At 44.2% G+C, this 14,788-nt stretch overlaps 1 protein-coding gene across 2 annotated transcripts in view; it reads left to right on the forward strand.

Annotated features, from left to right (window-relative positions):
* The window catches only part of CCDC169 (coiled-coil domain containing 169), a 93,380-nt gene that overhangs the window by 23,680 nt on the left and 54,912 nt on the right, over window positions 1-14,788 (forward strand). For both annotated transcript variants that reach the window (XM_075334604.1, XM_075334605.1), the window contains exon 5: window positions 9,351-9,449. In XM_075334604.1, coding sequence (XP_075190719.1) covers window positions 9,351-9,449 — 99 coding nt within the window. The remainder of the gene's footprint in view (window positions 1-9,350; window positions 9,450-14,788) is intronic.

The following is a 14,788-nucleotide window of genomic DNA, read 5'->3' on the forward strand; positions in this document are numbered from 1 at the left end:
AGCAGGTTTTTGCTATGTAATATGAGAGTAGCATGATTTAAGAGAAGAGACCCTGATTTTAGCAATGTATCATTTACCGTACAGCTTACTGCAGTTTTGATAGAATCCCTGTTTTCTCTGCTGTTGATGTAGTAGTGCTCAGAATGCTGAGCTCTGTATAACTCAGCCCACACCACTGATTGGCAGCTTCCTATGCACACTGTGCATTGTCACCAAACTGCCAATTGGAGGTGGGGTTATACACATTAGTCTCACTGGCTTAGACCTATAGTGATAACCTCCTGGTGATAAAACATTGATTTTATTAAAACCACAGAAAGCAGCCTAATAAGTGGCAAATCCCTGGAATCAGGCTCTATGTGCTCCTTCATGCTGCTCTCAAATTAAATACCAAAAAACCTGCTGACAGGTTCCCTTTAAGCAGCCATAACTTTTTTTTTTTTTTTTTACTGATGTGGCTATATGAGGCGTAACAAATTGTGTTATTTTTTTAGTGCGGTTTTAGAGTTCATACAATTTTTTTTTTGCAATATATATCATTTTATTTTGTGATGCAAAAATTGTAAAAAGCCATTTTTAGTTTTGTTGTTTAAGAGGAAGAAGTTGTCGAGGACCCACATATACGATTAGTTGACAGCACGGCTCAGTTCCCGGCGGCTTTTAAAGTATATTTTTCTTTGAAACACCCCAGTGAAACATACCTGGCTGGGATAATCCAGCCAAAGGCTGATACAGTTTTGCAATTTTGCAGCGCTGCCACCATCATTGGTGTGGACGGCGCATGCACACTCTGATTCCACTGCTGGAAGCAGTTCATGACATTGAGATCATGGATTTATGAAGGCGTCATTGAGCTGAGATCTCGATCTGTGCATGCGCCACCTCCTGTGCCATTTTATTAAAGACGGGGTCTGGCTGCTACTAGACACCAGGAGCAGACCATGACCCCTGATATGTGATATAACGTCTCTGAGGGGAGTATAGTCATTACACACAGAGGGATCTATTTCACGTGTTTATTTCTGTTAATATTGATGATTAGGGCTTACAGCCAATGAAAACCCAAAAGTCATCATTATCTCAGAAAATTAGATTAATTACAATAAAACACCTACAAAGGCTTCCTAACGTTTAAAATGGTCCCTTAGTCTGGCCCAGTAGGCTACACAATCATGGGGAAGACTGCTGACATGACAGATGTGCAGAAGGCAGTCATTGATACACTCCACAAAGAGGGTAAGCCACAAAAAGTCATTGCTAAAGAAGCTGAATGTTCACTATCTGTACCCAAACATATTATAGAAAGTTGAGTGGAAGGAAAAAGTGCAGTAGAAAAAGGTGCACAAGCAACCGGGATAACCACAGCCTTGATAGGATTGTTAAGAAAAGGCTATTCAAAAATTTGGGGGAGATTCACAAGGAGTGGACTGCTGCAGGAGTCAGTGCTTTAAGAGCCACCACACACAGACGTATCCAGAACATGGGCTACAACTGTCACATTACTTGTGTGAAGCCACTCATGACCAATAGACAACGCCAGAAGCTTCTTACCAGGGCCAAGGAGAAAAAGAACTGGACTGTTGCTCACTGGTCCAAGGAGTTGTTTTCAGATGAAAGTAAATTTTGCATTTCATTTGAAAATCGCGGTCCCAGAGTCTGGAGGAAGAGAGGAGAGGCCACAATCCAAGCTGCTGAGGTCTAGTGTGAAGTTTCCACAATCAGTGATGGTTTGGGGAGCCATGTCATCTGCTGGTGTAGCTCCACTGGGTTTTATCAAGACCAAATCAGCGCAACCGTCTACCAGGAAATTTTAGAGCACTTCCTGCTTCCCTCTGCTGATAGGCTTTTTAGAGATGGAAATTTCATTTTCCAGCAATATTTGGCTCCTGTCCGCACTGCCAAAAGTACCAATACCTGGTTTACTAACCACAGTATCACTGTGCTTGATTGGCCAGCAAACTCAAATGTCAAGAGGAAGATGAGACACCAGACCCAACAATGCAGATGAGCTGAAGGCTGCTATCAAAGCAACCTGGGCTTCCATAACACCCCAGCAGTGCTACAGGCTGATCGCCTCCATGCCACACCGCATTGATGCAGTAATTCATGCAAAAGGAGCCCCGACCAAGTATTGAGGCATTTACTGTACAGATTTTTCGGTAGGCGCCAACATTTCTGAGTTTAAAATAATTTTTTCAGTTGGTCTTATATAATATTCTAATTTTCTGAGATAATGACTGTTGGGTTTTCATTGGTTGTAAGCCATAATCATCAAAATTAACAGAAATAAACACGTGAACTAGATGCCTCTGTGTGTAATGACTCTATATAATATATGCGTTTCCTTTTTGTATTGAATTGCTGAAATAAATTATGTTTCTGAGGATATTCTAATTTATTGAGATGCACTGATATATTACATACACTTGACTAGCAGTCAGGATACACTGAATTCTATGGAGCTTACAGTAGGATAACAAGATAAGGTAGAGCGATAAAACTTACTGATCCTGAAAGGTCTCCTTTAGGCTATGCGTCCACGAGAGAATGTAGCTGTGGATTTTTCTGCATCAAAATCCACAGCTTTCCCGCAAAATCCGCACCTTTTCAAAGGTGCGGAATTTCCGCGGATTTGATGTGGATTTTGTTGCGGATTTTTTTTTTTTTTCCCAATTTTAAAGCCAAAATCCGGATGAAAATCCACAACAATAATTTACATGTTGCAGATTTTTCCGGATCAAAATCCGCACGAAATCCGCTGCGGAAAAATCCGCAGCATGGGCACAGCATTTCCAAAATGCCATAGAAATGGCTGGGAAGTGCCTGAGCTGCAGATTTTTGGGAAATCCGCGGCTTTTCCGCGAGAAATCCGCGGCAAAATCCGCGCATTTTCCGCAGCGTGGACACATAGCCTTAGACCTATTTAAAGATAACATTAGTATTGTACTACAAAAGCACCTGACAGATTACCTTTTAGGCCACGTGCACACGTTCAATATTTGGTGAGGTTTTTTTACCTCAGTATTTGTAAGAAAAAGCAGGAATGGAACAATCAGGATAAAAGAATAATAGGAACATGGGCACCACTTCTGCATTTATTTTTCCCACTCCTGGTTTTGGTTTAAAACTCTGAGGTAAAAATCTCTCCAACTGCTCAACAAGTACACGAGGTCTAATTGTTTGCATTGTGAAATGTGTGCCACATCCACCATGTCTGTAGAACAGAGACACAAAAGGGTGATTTACACGCTGCGACATCGCTAACGATATATCATCGGGGTCACGTCGTTAGTGACGCACATCCAGCGCCGGTAGTGACATTGCAGCGTCTGACACCAAGGAGCAACGATCAATGAGCGCCAAAAAACGTGAAAAATTGTTGCTCGTTGACACATCCTTCATTTCCTTAATATCGTTGCTGCTGCAGGTACGATGTTGTTCGTCGTTCCTGCGGCAGCACACATCGCTGTGTGTAACACCGCAGGAATGACAAACATCTCCTTACCTGCGTCCACCGGCAATGAAGCAAGGAGGTGGGCGGCATATTTCGGCCACTCCTCTCCGCCCCTCCTCTGCTATTGGACGGCTGCCGTGTGACGCCGCACAAACTACGCCCTCAGAAAGGAGGTGGATCGCCGGCCAGAGCGAAGTCGCAGGGAAGGTAAGTCTGTGTGATGGGTGTTAGCGATGTTGTTCATCACGGGCAGTGATTTGCCTGTGACGCACAACCGACAGGGGCGGGTACGCTCGCTAGCGATATCGATACCGATATCACAGCGTGTAAAGTACCCTAAATACTACGCTGGAAATACCTGTGCCATCCCAGACTTTTCTAAACTGCAAGTGCATTTTTACTGATGACCACAAGGGGGCGACCTACACTATAAGTAAAGCCCATATGAACCCGCGTGCTATAGGTGATTCTCATTCTCTTATCCTTTTTGGGTCTTCTCTTACAATTCTAGTGTGATTATAAGAATCAGATGAATTTTAAGATAAATGTAGATAAATTGAATGAATATATGCAATTTCCTTCAGTTGTGTGAATCATTGTGCTCCATACAGGGTCTATACATCACCACACTGTGTTATTGATTACCTGTCCGTCTGCCGTCAGTGACCTCCTCATATCCTGACACGGCCCCCATAAATCACAGCCCTCCTGTCCCTGTTGAGGTCATTCACATTTATCCTTATAATACACTACAATTAATTTCATCTCATGTTTGACATTTATGACGTTTTCTTCCTGACGGATAATGTCCCGTTACGCTGCAGGTAATTCCTCCATGCTCTGCCCTGTTACTAGGGTTTCTCCAATGGGTCAATATTACAGGAGAATTCCCATCTCAGCCATTCAGTAACTTCCATAGAAGTGAATGAGAGTTACAAAACAGCTCCGCGCACCCTGATTGGCTATACGTGTAATCCCGCCACCACGTTTTCCTATCTCAGCCATGAATAGGTTATGATATATTTTTTAACTTGTCACAGTTCGGATATTCTCTCCACACAAGGCAGGTTCTGGACGAATAAGGCCCCGTGCACACGTTGAGTACGTGGTGAGTTTTTTACCTCAGTATTTGTAAGAAAAAAACAGGAGTGGGTGATCAATACAGCAGTGGTGCGTGTGTGTTTTTATTATACTTTTCCTCTGAGGCCACACGGGGATTACTGCAAGTCCTCGCATGACACTCAGCACACGCTCGCAGCATAGCGGGAGCCAAGTGTCATGCAATTGTGGTCCGATTGTGCAATCAGACCACAGCTGCTGGGGGGGGGGGCGGCGCTGCGGAGGGGAGGGAGGGATTTTTCTCCCTATCTCCTCCATTGACGGCTGATGCGACAATTGCACTGCGCTCACGTTACACCGGTGTAATGCGAGTGCAATGTAATGTTTCTCTCACCCCCATAGACTTGAATGGGTGCAAGTGAAACAGGATCGCATTCCACCCGCAGCATGCTGCAATTGTTTTCTCGGTCCGATTAGGGCTGAGAAAATAATCGCTCATGGGTGCTGACACATAGAGTAACATTGGTCCGAGTGGAATACGATTTTTTTTTTTTTTTATCGCATTGCACTCGCTCGCTGACCCTTAGGGTTACACTCCTTGTTTTGACTGCAAATACAGAGCTAAAAAACTCACCAAATACTGAACGTGTGCATGTGGCCTTATACAGCTACCACCTGCATATAACAAGGGCAGTTCGAAGTTTGCTCCAATCGTACTTGTTTAACCACTTAAATGCCGCTCTCAATCACTGTACTTAAAGAGAACCAACCATCAGGATTTTCATATACAAAGAAAAAACAGTGCAATACCGGGGCAAGGATGCTGAATGTAAACATAGCTTTTGTTCAGAGTTTGAATGTTTTATTTCAGAAATATGTGCAAGTAAAGTTCCAGCAATGCACTGCTATTTGATTGACAGGTGCAACAGGAAAGGAATATGTGGGTTGAGTCTTGCTATCTATTCCCGCCCCTGTCTGTCTCCCTGCGCCGGAATTAACATTTATGACGGCGACAGGGGGAGGAAGGCCTGGCAGGGAGATAGGGGCGGATATAGATAGCAAGACCCAACTCACATATTCCCTTCCTGTTGCACCTGTCAATCAAATAGTAGTGCATTGCTGGAACTTTAATTCCACATATTTCTGAAATAAAACATCCAATCTGTGAACAAAAGCTATGCTTCCATTCAGCATCCTAGCCCCGGTATAGCACTGGCTTTACTTTATATATGAAAATCCTGCTGGTTGGTTCCTTTTAAATGCAGGCATGGCCTCTGTGGATGCCTTAAGGGTGCTTTACACGCTGAGATATCGGTAACGCTATATCGTCGGGGTCACCTCGTTAGTGACGCACATCCGGCGCCGTTACAGACATCGCAGCGTGTGACACCAAGGAGCGACGATCAACGAGCACAAAAACGTGAAAAATCGTTGCTCGTTGACACATCGCTCATTTCCTTAACCCCTTTACGACCATGGACGGATATATCCGTCATGGAGCGTGTCCCGTTAAACCCGCCCCCTGCCGCGGGCAGGCGGCGGCGGTCGGCACACATATCAGCTGTTTTCAACAGCTGACATGTGTGCCTGCTAGCCGCGGGTGGAATCGCTTCCACCCGCGGCCATTAACCCCTTAAATCTCGCTGCCAAAGTCTGGCAGCAAGATCTAAATGCGTGCGGCCATGTTTTTTACTTACCGCCACCCCCACTGGAATTCACGTGCATGATCACGTGACTATCGGTGGTTGCCATCGTAGCACCGGGTCATGTGATGACGCCTGCAGCTATGAAGTTTCACTTTTGTTTTCCCTCGGCCGCGTGCAGAGAGAAACAGAAAGTGACTGAATCTGCTGTTTACAGCTGTATAGCTGTGATCAGCAGATAGATAAGAGCGATCGGATTGCTGATCGCTATAGCCCCCTAGGGGGACTAGTAAAATAAAAAAAAATTTTAATAAAAAAAAAAACAAAAAACCTAAAAGTTTAAATCACCCCCCTTTCACCCCATTGAAAATTAAAGGGTTAAAAAATAAATAAATATACACCTATTTGGTATCGCCGCGTTCAGAAATGCCCGATCTATCAAAATATAAAATCAATTAATCTGATTGGTAAACGTCGTAGTGGCAAAAAAATTCCAAACGCCAAAATTACGTTTTTTGGTCGCCGCAAGTTTTACGCAAAATGCAATAACAGGCGATCAAAACGTAGCATCTGCGCAAAAATGGTACCATTAGAAACGACAGCTCGAGACACAAAAAATAAGCCATCACTGAGCCATAGATCCCAAAAAATAAGAACGCTACGTGTTTCGGAAAATGGCGCAAAACGTGCGCCACTTTTATTGGACAAACTTATGAATTTTTTTTAACCCCTTAGATACAAGTAAACCTATACATGTTTGGTGTCTACAAACTCGCACCGACCTCAGGCATCATACCCACACATCACTTTTACCATATAGTGAACACCGTGAATAAAACATCCCAAAAACTATTGTGCCATCACACTTTTTTTGCAATTTTTTCGCATTTGAAATTTTTTTGCTGTTTTCCAGTACACCATATGGTAAAACTTATGGTTTCATTTAAAAGTACAACTTGTCCCGCAAAAAACAAGCCATCATATGGCAAGATTGACAGAAAAATAAAAAAGTTACGGCACTTGGAAGAAGGGGAGCAAAAAACAAAAACGGAAAGTGCCCCGGGGGTGACGTTTCTGCTGCTGGTACGATATTGTTCATCGCTCCTGCGGCATCACACATCGCTATTTGTGACACCGCAGGAGTAACGAACATCTCCTTACCTGCCTCCACTGGCAATGAGGAAGGAAGGAGCTGGGTGGCATGTTATGTCCCGCTCATCTCCTCATCTCCGCCTCTCCTCTGCTATTGGACGGCTGCCGTGTGACGTCGCTGTGACGCCGCACAAACCGCCCCTTTAGAAAGGAGGAGGATCGCCGGCCAGAGCGACGTCGCAGGGCAGGTATTTCCACGTGACGGGGGTAAGCGAGGTTTGAGCTCCAGGGGCAGCGATTTGCCCGTGTCGCACAACCGATGGGGGCGGGTACGCTCGCTAGCGAGATTGCAGCGTGTAAAGTACCTTTAACCCTACATGTGCAGGTTAATAGCGTTTGGAGACAGGACAGGTTCCCTATAAGATCACTCCTTTTTTGCCCAATATAAAAATAAAAAAAAAACCAAATAATCGGTATCAGAGATTACGTAAAGTCTAATCTGGTCGTGTTACATCTGAGAACAAAATATAATACAAATATAATACAAATCATAAATGGTAGAAATAATTACAGCTCAGCATCTTTATCGCACAAAGAAAGCACAAAGACAAAAAGGCAATTTTTTTTTTTATTTCATCTAGTTTTATTTTTTTCCCATTTTTCACTACATTATGTGATAAAATTAATGGTGTCATTTAATCTACATTTCATCCCAGAAAAGATAACTCCTCATATGGAAACTGAAAAATAAAAATGTTGGAAATGTAAAGGAAAATATAAAAGCCTAAAAATGGAAACTCGTCCAGTAGGGTGAGGCAGGGTTTGCACTGTGGTACAATGGAAGCCTTCCATTCCTATTTCATAAGTGTACTGGGAGGAGGGAGAGATCCTGATTAGTGATGTGCGGACCCGACTGTAAAAGTCAAGATCCACGCAGTTTCAAAAGGTTTCTGGGTGTCGGACCCGGGATTCCGAGTGTTGATCCAGATGCGGCACAAAAAAATAAAATAAAAAATAAATAAATAAATAAATGAAAAATAAAAATGAAGTAAGCGCTTCATATTTACAAAGGCTCTGGCGCGGCTGTACACTGCTCCCACGACCCCTCCTTCACTTCCTGGGCCACTAATTATTGCTCATGCATATACCCTGCTTTACCCGCCCACCGTCTGTTCTGGCGTCTGTGATTAGTTACAGTCAGACTCGCCCCCCATCCTGTGTGACAGCGTCTGACTGCAGCCAATTACAGGCACTGTCTGCGGTACAGTATTGTGGTGTAAAAATAAATAGATAAAATATTTGGCATAGGGTCCCCCTATATTATAACACCCAGCAGAGATAAAGCATACAGCTGCAGGCTGCAGCCCACAGCCGTGCACGTATCTTGGCTGTGTATCAAAATACGAGGAATCACATGCAGCTTTTTTTTTTTTCTTTCTAAATTATTTAAATAAATAATCTTTAAACAACGGCGTGCAGTCCCCCCTCCAATTTTGATACCCAGCCAAATTAAAGCCCGACAGCTAGGGGCAGGTATTCTCAGACTGGGGAGGCCCATGATTATTGGGCCGCCACCCAGCCTAAAAATAGCAGCCTGCAGTTACCCAGGATTGTCGCATCCATTAGATGCGACCATCCTGGCATTTTAGCTGGCTCTTCTCGATTGCTCTGGTGAGGTGGCAATCGTGGTAATAAGGAGTTAATAACAGCCCACAGCTGCCACTAAGCTCTAGATTTGTAATGGCAGGCGTCTGAGACACCCCCATCACTAATCTGTAAATGAAAGTAAATGAACACAAACACCGAAAAAATCCTTTATTTGGAATAAAATACAAAAAACACCAATGTATTAACCCCTAAAACACCCCTGCAGGTCCGACGTGATCCACACAAGGTCCCACAACGATTCCAGTTCTGCTACATATCTGAAGTCACAGCCCTCGATCATGGTATCACGATCTCCACGTATCAGAATCTACATCTGATGGATGGAAAGCTCAGGGTTTCTGAGAGGCTCTGATATCTTTTCATCCAATACTTTTAGAGCAATTTTATCAATAACCATCTGTCTCAGCCAATGTCCTTTCTTGTTGGTCTTCCAGGGAGCCTTGAACCAATATCTTAAGCGTTTGGAAGAAGAGATCATTTTAATGGAAAATCAGCTGAAAGATTTTGAACTCCGGATAGAACAAGAAGCAAAGGTATGACATTATTATTGTGTATTGTGCAGTAGAAGTTTTCAACCAATATGCGATTACTCACGTGAGTGCAGGTTGGGAGTTGTAATTTTGCAGGAGAGCCTCTGGTATGAGACCACCACTGTATAATCCGACAACTGAGCACGTGCTATGTGGTGAATAGCTGGCTGACTACTAACGAAAAATGCTCGGTATCATACTAATTGTCACGCAGGTTTTACAGATATCACTCAGAAATGGCACTTTCACAATTGGAGGTGTTTGAAGGGTATCTGTCACCGGGTTTTTGCTATGTAATTCGAGATCAGCATGAGGTAGGGACTGAGACCTTGATTCCAGCGATGTGTCACTTGCTGCAGTTTTGATACAATCATTGTTTTCTCAGATCTAGCAGAGCTCAGAATGCTGGGCCATGAATGACCCCACCCACACCTCTGCTTGGCATCTTTCTGTGTACACTGTACATTGACAGATCGGCAATAATCGTTGGTGGGGGCAGGTTTACGCACAGCATTTGACTAGCACAAGACACCTTCTCCTAGTCCTGCAGTGATTATTTCCTGCTTATAAAACACTGGTTTTATTGAAAGAGCCTAGTATGTGATTTTACGCTGGAATCAGGTTCTCAGCCCCTGCATCATTTTGCTCTCAGATTACCAAGCAGCAATCTGCTGAGCAGGTTTTTACAATGTAATCTGAGGATATTAACAAACAAAGGTTAAATAGGAAATGCACTTGCAAGATGCAGCAGACCCCCCCATGATAAAGGCGTGGGCAACACAGGTGCAGAATACCATGAGATAACCACTCACAACCTAACATTTCATTGGAGGGGGTCATCAGTAGGCTGTAAGCCAGACACTGTGCATCACACATACCTGTGTGACTGGCGTCCTATGCAAACCTGATCTGTGTGCATGTCTAATACCAGTAACCACCACGTCCATCAAATGGTAGGCTGAGAGTGGTTGTCTCATCGGTATTCTGCACCTGTGTTGCCCCCGCGTTTATCATGGGGGGCCGGCTGCATCCTGCTAGTGCATTTGCTATTTGACCTTCTGTTGGCTAATGGCTGTTTCTGCTGAGTTTTTTGACCATTTTGAATTTGTGTCCTTTTCTGTGAATCATTTATGAATGTAATCTGAGTACAGCATGCTGTAGGGGTTAATACACTGAATTCAGTGATGTGTCTCTTATCAGACTGTGTGCTGTTCTTTACTTACAATAAAAATTTTATCACCAGGTGAGGCCTTGACTACATGGCTCATGAGCAGTTGTCCAACCACACCCTCTCCTCTGATTAGCAGCTTTCTCTCAATAGACTATGTACATAGAGAACCTGTTGGGAGTGGGGTTAAGTATCTGATCTCTGCTATATGCTACATCTGATTGCGTCACAACTGTTGCACCCAGTATACTAAGTGATACATCGTTGCATTCAGGGTCTCTTTTCCTACATTATCCTGCTCTCAGATGAGCTAGCACCAACCTGCTGACAGATTCCCTTTAAAATAAATATTTTTATGCAGAGATAAATTGATAATATTGCCCATCCTGTATCCCGTTTAACACTAGAAGTCCCAGGAATTTCGAGCTCCTTAGGGTTTCAATGGTAGAAATGTCAAATGACCCCTCTCTGGGACTTCTAGTGTTAACTACCTGTGCCCGGACATGTAGAGATTAGTGATGGGCAGACCCGGACTGTAAAAGTCTGGATCCAAGCGGTTTCAAAGTATCTGGGTGCCAGAGCCGGGCCCGGAATTCTCATGAAATTCCAGCTAATGATCCAGGTCCAGCACTTTGGTAATACAAAAAAAAAGAAAGGAAAAATAAAGGGAAAAAAAAAAATAAAGCAAGCTGCGCTTCATACTTACCGAGGCTCCAGCAAGGCTGTACTCTCCCACGGCCACCCATTCACTTCTGGGGCTGCTCATTAGGCTCATGCATATGCACTTCTTTCCCCGCCCACCAGCGTCTGTGATTGGTTGCAGTCAGACACACCCCCACCATGAGTGACAGCACTGTTTGTGATCACAGACCCGGTCTGCGCACCATACAAGCTCAGTGCCTGGATATATAAACTGAAAAAACAGCGTATATGTCAGACCACTAAGCTCATTGTATTTTAATCTATAGGGTCATTCACATCCGAGGCATATAGTCCCCAGACAGCTCACAAAAGTATGTTTTCTCTGGTTCAGGAGCATGTATCTGATGACAGGTTCCTTTAAATTTTCCTTTATAAAGCTGCAGTTTTGATTGTGGGACAACCAATTTTTATGACTTATAGAACTTTTTTGATCTTTAGAGCTCATGTCCTTCAACCTTATATATAGGTTTCTCAGTATAGAAACTGGTGTATAAATAATACATTGAAGACTGAATAGCTGATGATGCAGTAAAGCCGACATGGTGCTTAGTGAGGAACTAGATCTGTCACATTGATGTACATGATGTGCAGCATGCCCTGTAAGTCCTCCTTATCTGGCAGAGAGTTAGTGAAGAAAAGAGGTCACCTGCCCTATATAATGGTAAAGGGAAACTCTACTGTGAGGTCCTCCAGCATTACACACATTCTACATATTACACACCCACCAGTAGGGGGCGCATCACAGTAATGTTTAAGAAAAAAGGACATGAGAACAAGCACTGACACCTTTAGGCTATGTGCACACGGTGCGTTTTTCTCGGCGTTTTTCGGGTGCGTTTTTGGCCTCAAAACTGCATGACTTTGCTTCCCCAGCAAAGTCTATGAGTTTTCATTTTTGCTGTCCCCACACAGCGTTTTTTTTTCAGCTGCGTTTTTGTGGTGACCACAAAAACGCAGCATGTCAATTATTCCCGCGTTTTTCACTGCGCTTTTCATCCATTGAGTTCAATGGGATGTTGAAAGACGCAATGAGAAACGCAAATAGCTGCGTTTTGGTGCGTTTCTAAGACCAAAAACGCAGCTATAAACGCAGGAGGTGGGTAGTAAAGTGACGTGTACAGGAAGAGGATTCCTTCTGTCAGTATACACAGAAGCGTGAATCCTCCCGGTACCGTCACCGTCGCTTCCACCTCCCGTCCTGTGCATGTCAGCTGCCGTGCGGCGCCATGACTGGGCGGGAGGTGGAAGCGGCTGCGAAAACAAAAGTTAACAGTAGAAAAAAAAAAAAGTTATACTCACCTGTCTGCAGCCTCCCGGTGCCATGCCCGCTCCCATCTCCTCTCCCGGTATCGCCACCCCCGCTCCGGGTGTGTGCAGACGGCCGGGAAAGCTCCGATGGATGCAGGACCTGGCGATGGATCACCTGATGCAGTCACCTGACGCATCAGCTGATCGAGTCTCGGGCTGACGCGGGCGCCCGGCCGGTATCAGCGGATGCGTCAGGAGACTTCATCCCTGATTACCGACAGCTGCTGCAGCGATCGGACAGGATCAGACTCCCGCCCCATCGCTGCAGGAGCTGCCGGTAATCGGTAATCAGCACATAAGTGAGTATTATTATTATTTTTTTTTTTTCTACTGATGCATCTGCTGATTGTATAAACGGCTTTTATACAATCAGCTGCTGTGTCATGTGATTCAGGCACTTGATCCTGACACATCATCTGATCGCTTTGCCTTCCAGCAAACCGATCAGATGATATTGGATCCGGATTGGACGGCGCGGGACCCTGACCCAGGATTACTGCGGAGGGGGGTTCTTTATTTCAATAAAGATGGAGTCACTAACTGTGTTGTGTTTTATTTCTAATAAAAATATTTTTCTGTGTTGTGTTTTTTTTTTATCTTTACTAGAAATTCATGGTGGCCATGTCTAATATTGGCGTGACACCATGAATTTCGGGCTTAGGGCCAGCTGATAATATACAGCTAGCCCTAACCCCATTATTACCCGGCGAGCCACCCGTCACCAGGGCAGCCGGAAGAGTTGGATACAGCGCCAGAAGATGGCGCTTCTATGAAAGCGCCATTTTCTGGGGTGGCTGCGGGACTGCAATTCACAGCGGGGGTGCCCAGAAAGCATGGGCACCCTGCACTGTGGATTCCAATCCCCAGCTGCCTAGTTGTACCCGGCTGGACACAAAAATGGGGCGAAGCCCACGTCATTTTTTTTAAAAATTATTTCATGAAATTCATGAAATAATTTAAAAAAAAAAGGGCTTCCCTATATTTTTGGTTCCCAGCCGGGTACAAATAGGCAGCTGGGGGTTGGGGGCAGCACGTACCTGCCTGCTGTACCCGGCTAGCATACAAAAATATGGCGAAGCCCACGTCATTTTTTTTTTTTTTTGGGGGGGGCAAAGAAATCCTGCATACAGTCCTGGAAGGAGGATGCTGAGCCTTGTAGTTCGACAGCTGCTGTCTGCTCTCCTGCATACACTATTGGATGGAGGATGCTGAGCCTTGCAGTTCGACAGCTGCTGTCTGCTCTCCTGCATACACTATTGGATCGAGGATGCTGAGCCTTGTAGTTCTGCAGCTGTCTGCTCTTCTGCATACACTAGTGGAGAATGAAGAACACATTGAAGAAGGAAATGACATCAGACCTTTTTTTTTTTTTGTTCACTGATAAAAAACGCATAAGGACGCAGTGAGCAAAAACGCAGCAAAACGCAGCAAAAAAACGCACCAAATCGCGGCAAAACGCGTGCGTTTTTTGCCGCGTTTTTTCGACGCAGGTGCGTTTTTGTGCGTTTTTAGCGGCCAAAAACGCACAAAAACGCAGCGTCAAAAAAACGTAGCGTGTGCACATAGCCTTACTGCCTGTCCTGCCAGATTCTTCATCTAATAAAGCAGGACTGTCCCTATGGTGTGCTATGTAAGAAGGCATATTATATGGACAAGTCCACTTTAACCCCTTCAGCCCCAGAGGGTTTTTTCCGTTCTTCCTTTTTTTTTTTGCTCCTCTTCTTCCGATGGCCGTAACTTTTTTATTTTTCCATCAATCTTGCCATATGAGGGCTTGTTTTTTGCGGGACGAGTTGTACTTTTAAATGAAACCATAAGTTTTACCATATAGTGTACTGGAAAACAGCAAAAAAAAGTGTGATCGCACAATAGTTTTTGGGATATTGTATTCACCATGTTCACTATATGGTAAAACTGATGTGTGGATATGATGCCTGAGGTCGTTGCGAGTTTGCAGACACCAAACATAAATAGGTTTACTTGTATCTAAGGGGTTAAAAAAATTCACAAGCTTGTCCAATAAAAAAGTGGCGCACGTTTTGCGCCATTTTCCGAAATCCATAGCATTCTCATTTTTTGGGATCTATGGCTCAGTGACGGCTTATTTTTTGCGATTCGAGCTGACATTTTTTATGGTGCCATTTTTGCACAGATTCTACGTTTT

This window comes from Anomaloglossus baeobatrachus, chromosome 2, assembly GCF_048569485.1.
Source record: "Anomaloglossus baeobatrachus isolate aAnoBae1 chromosome 2, aAnoBae1.hap1, whole genome shotgun sequence".
Lineage (NCBI taxonomy): Eukaryota > Metazoa > Chordata > Amphibia > Anura > Aromobatidae > Anomaloglossus > Anomaloglossus baeobatrachus.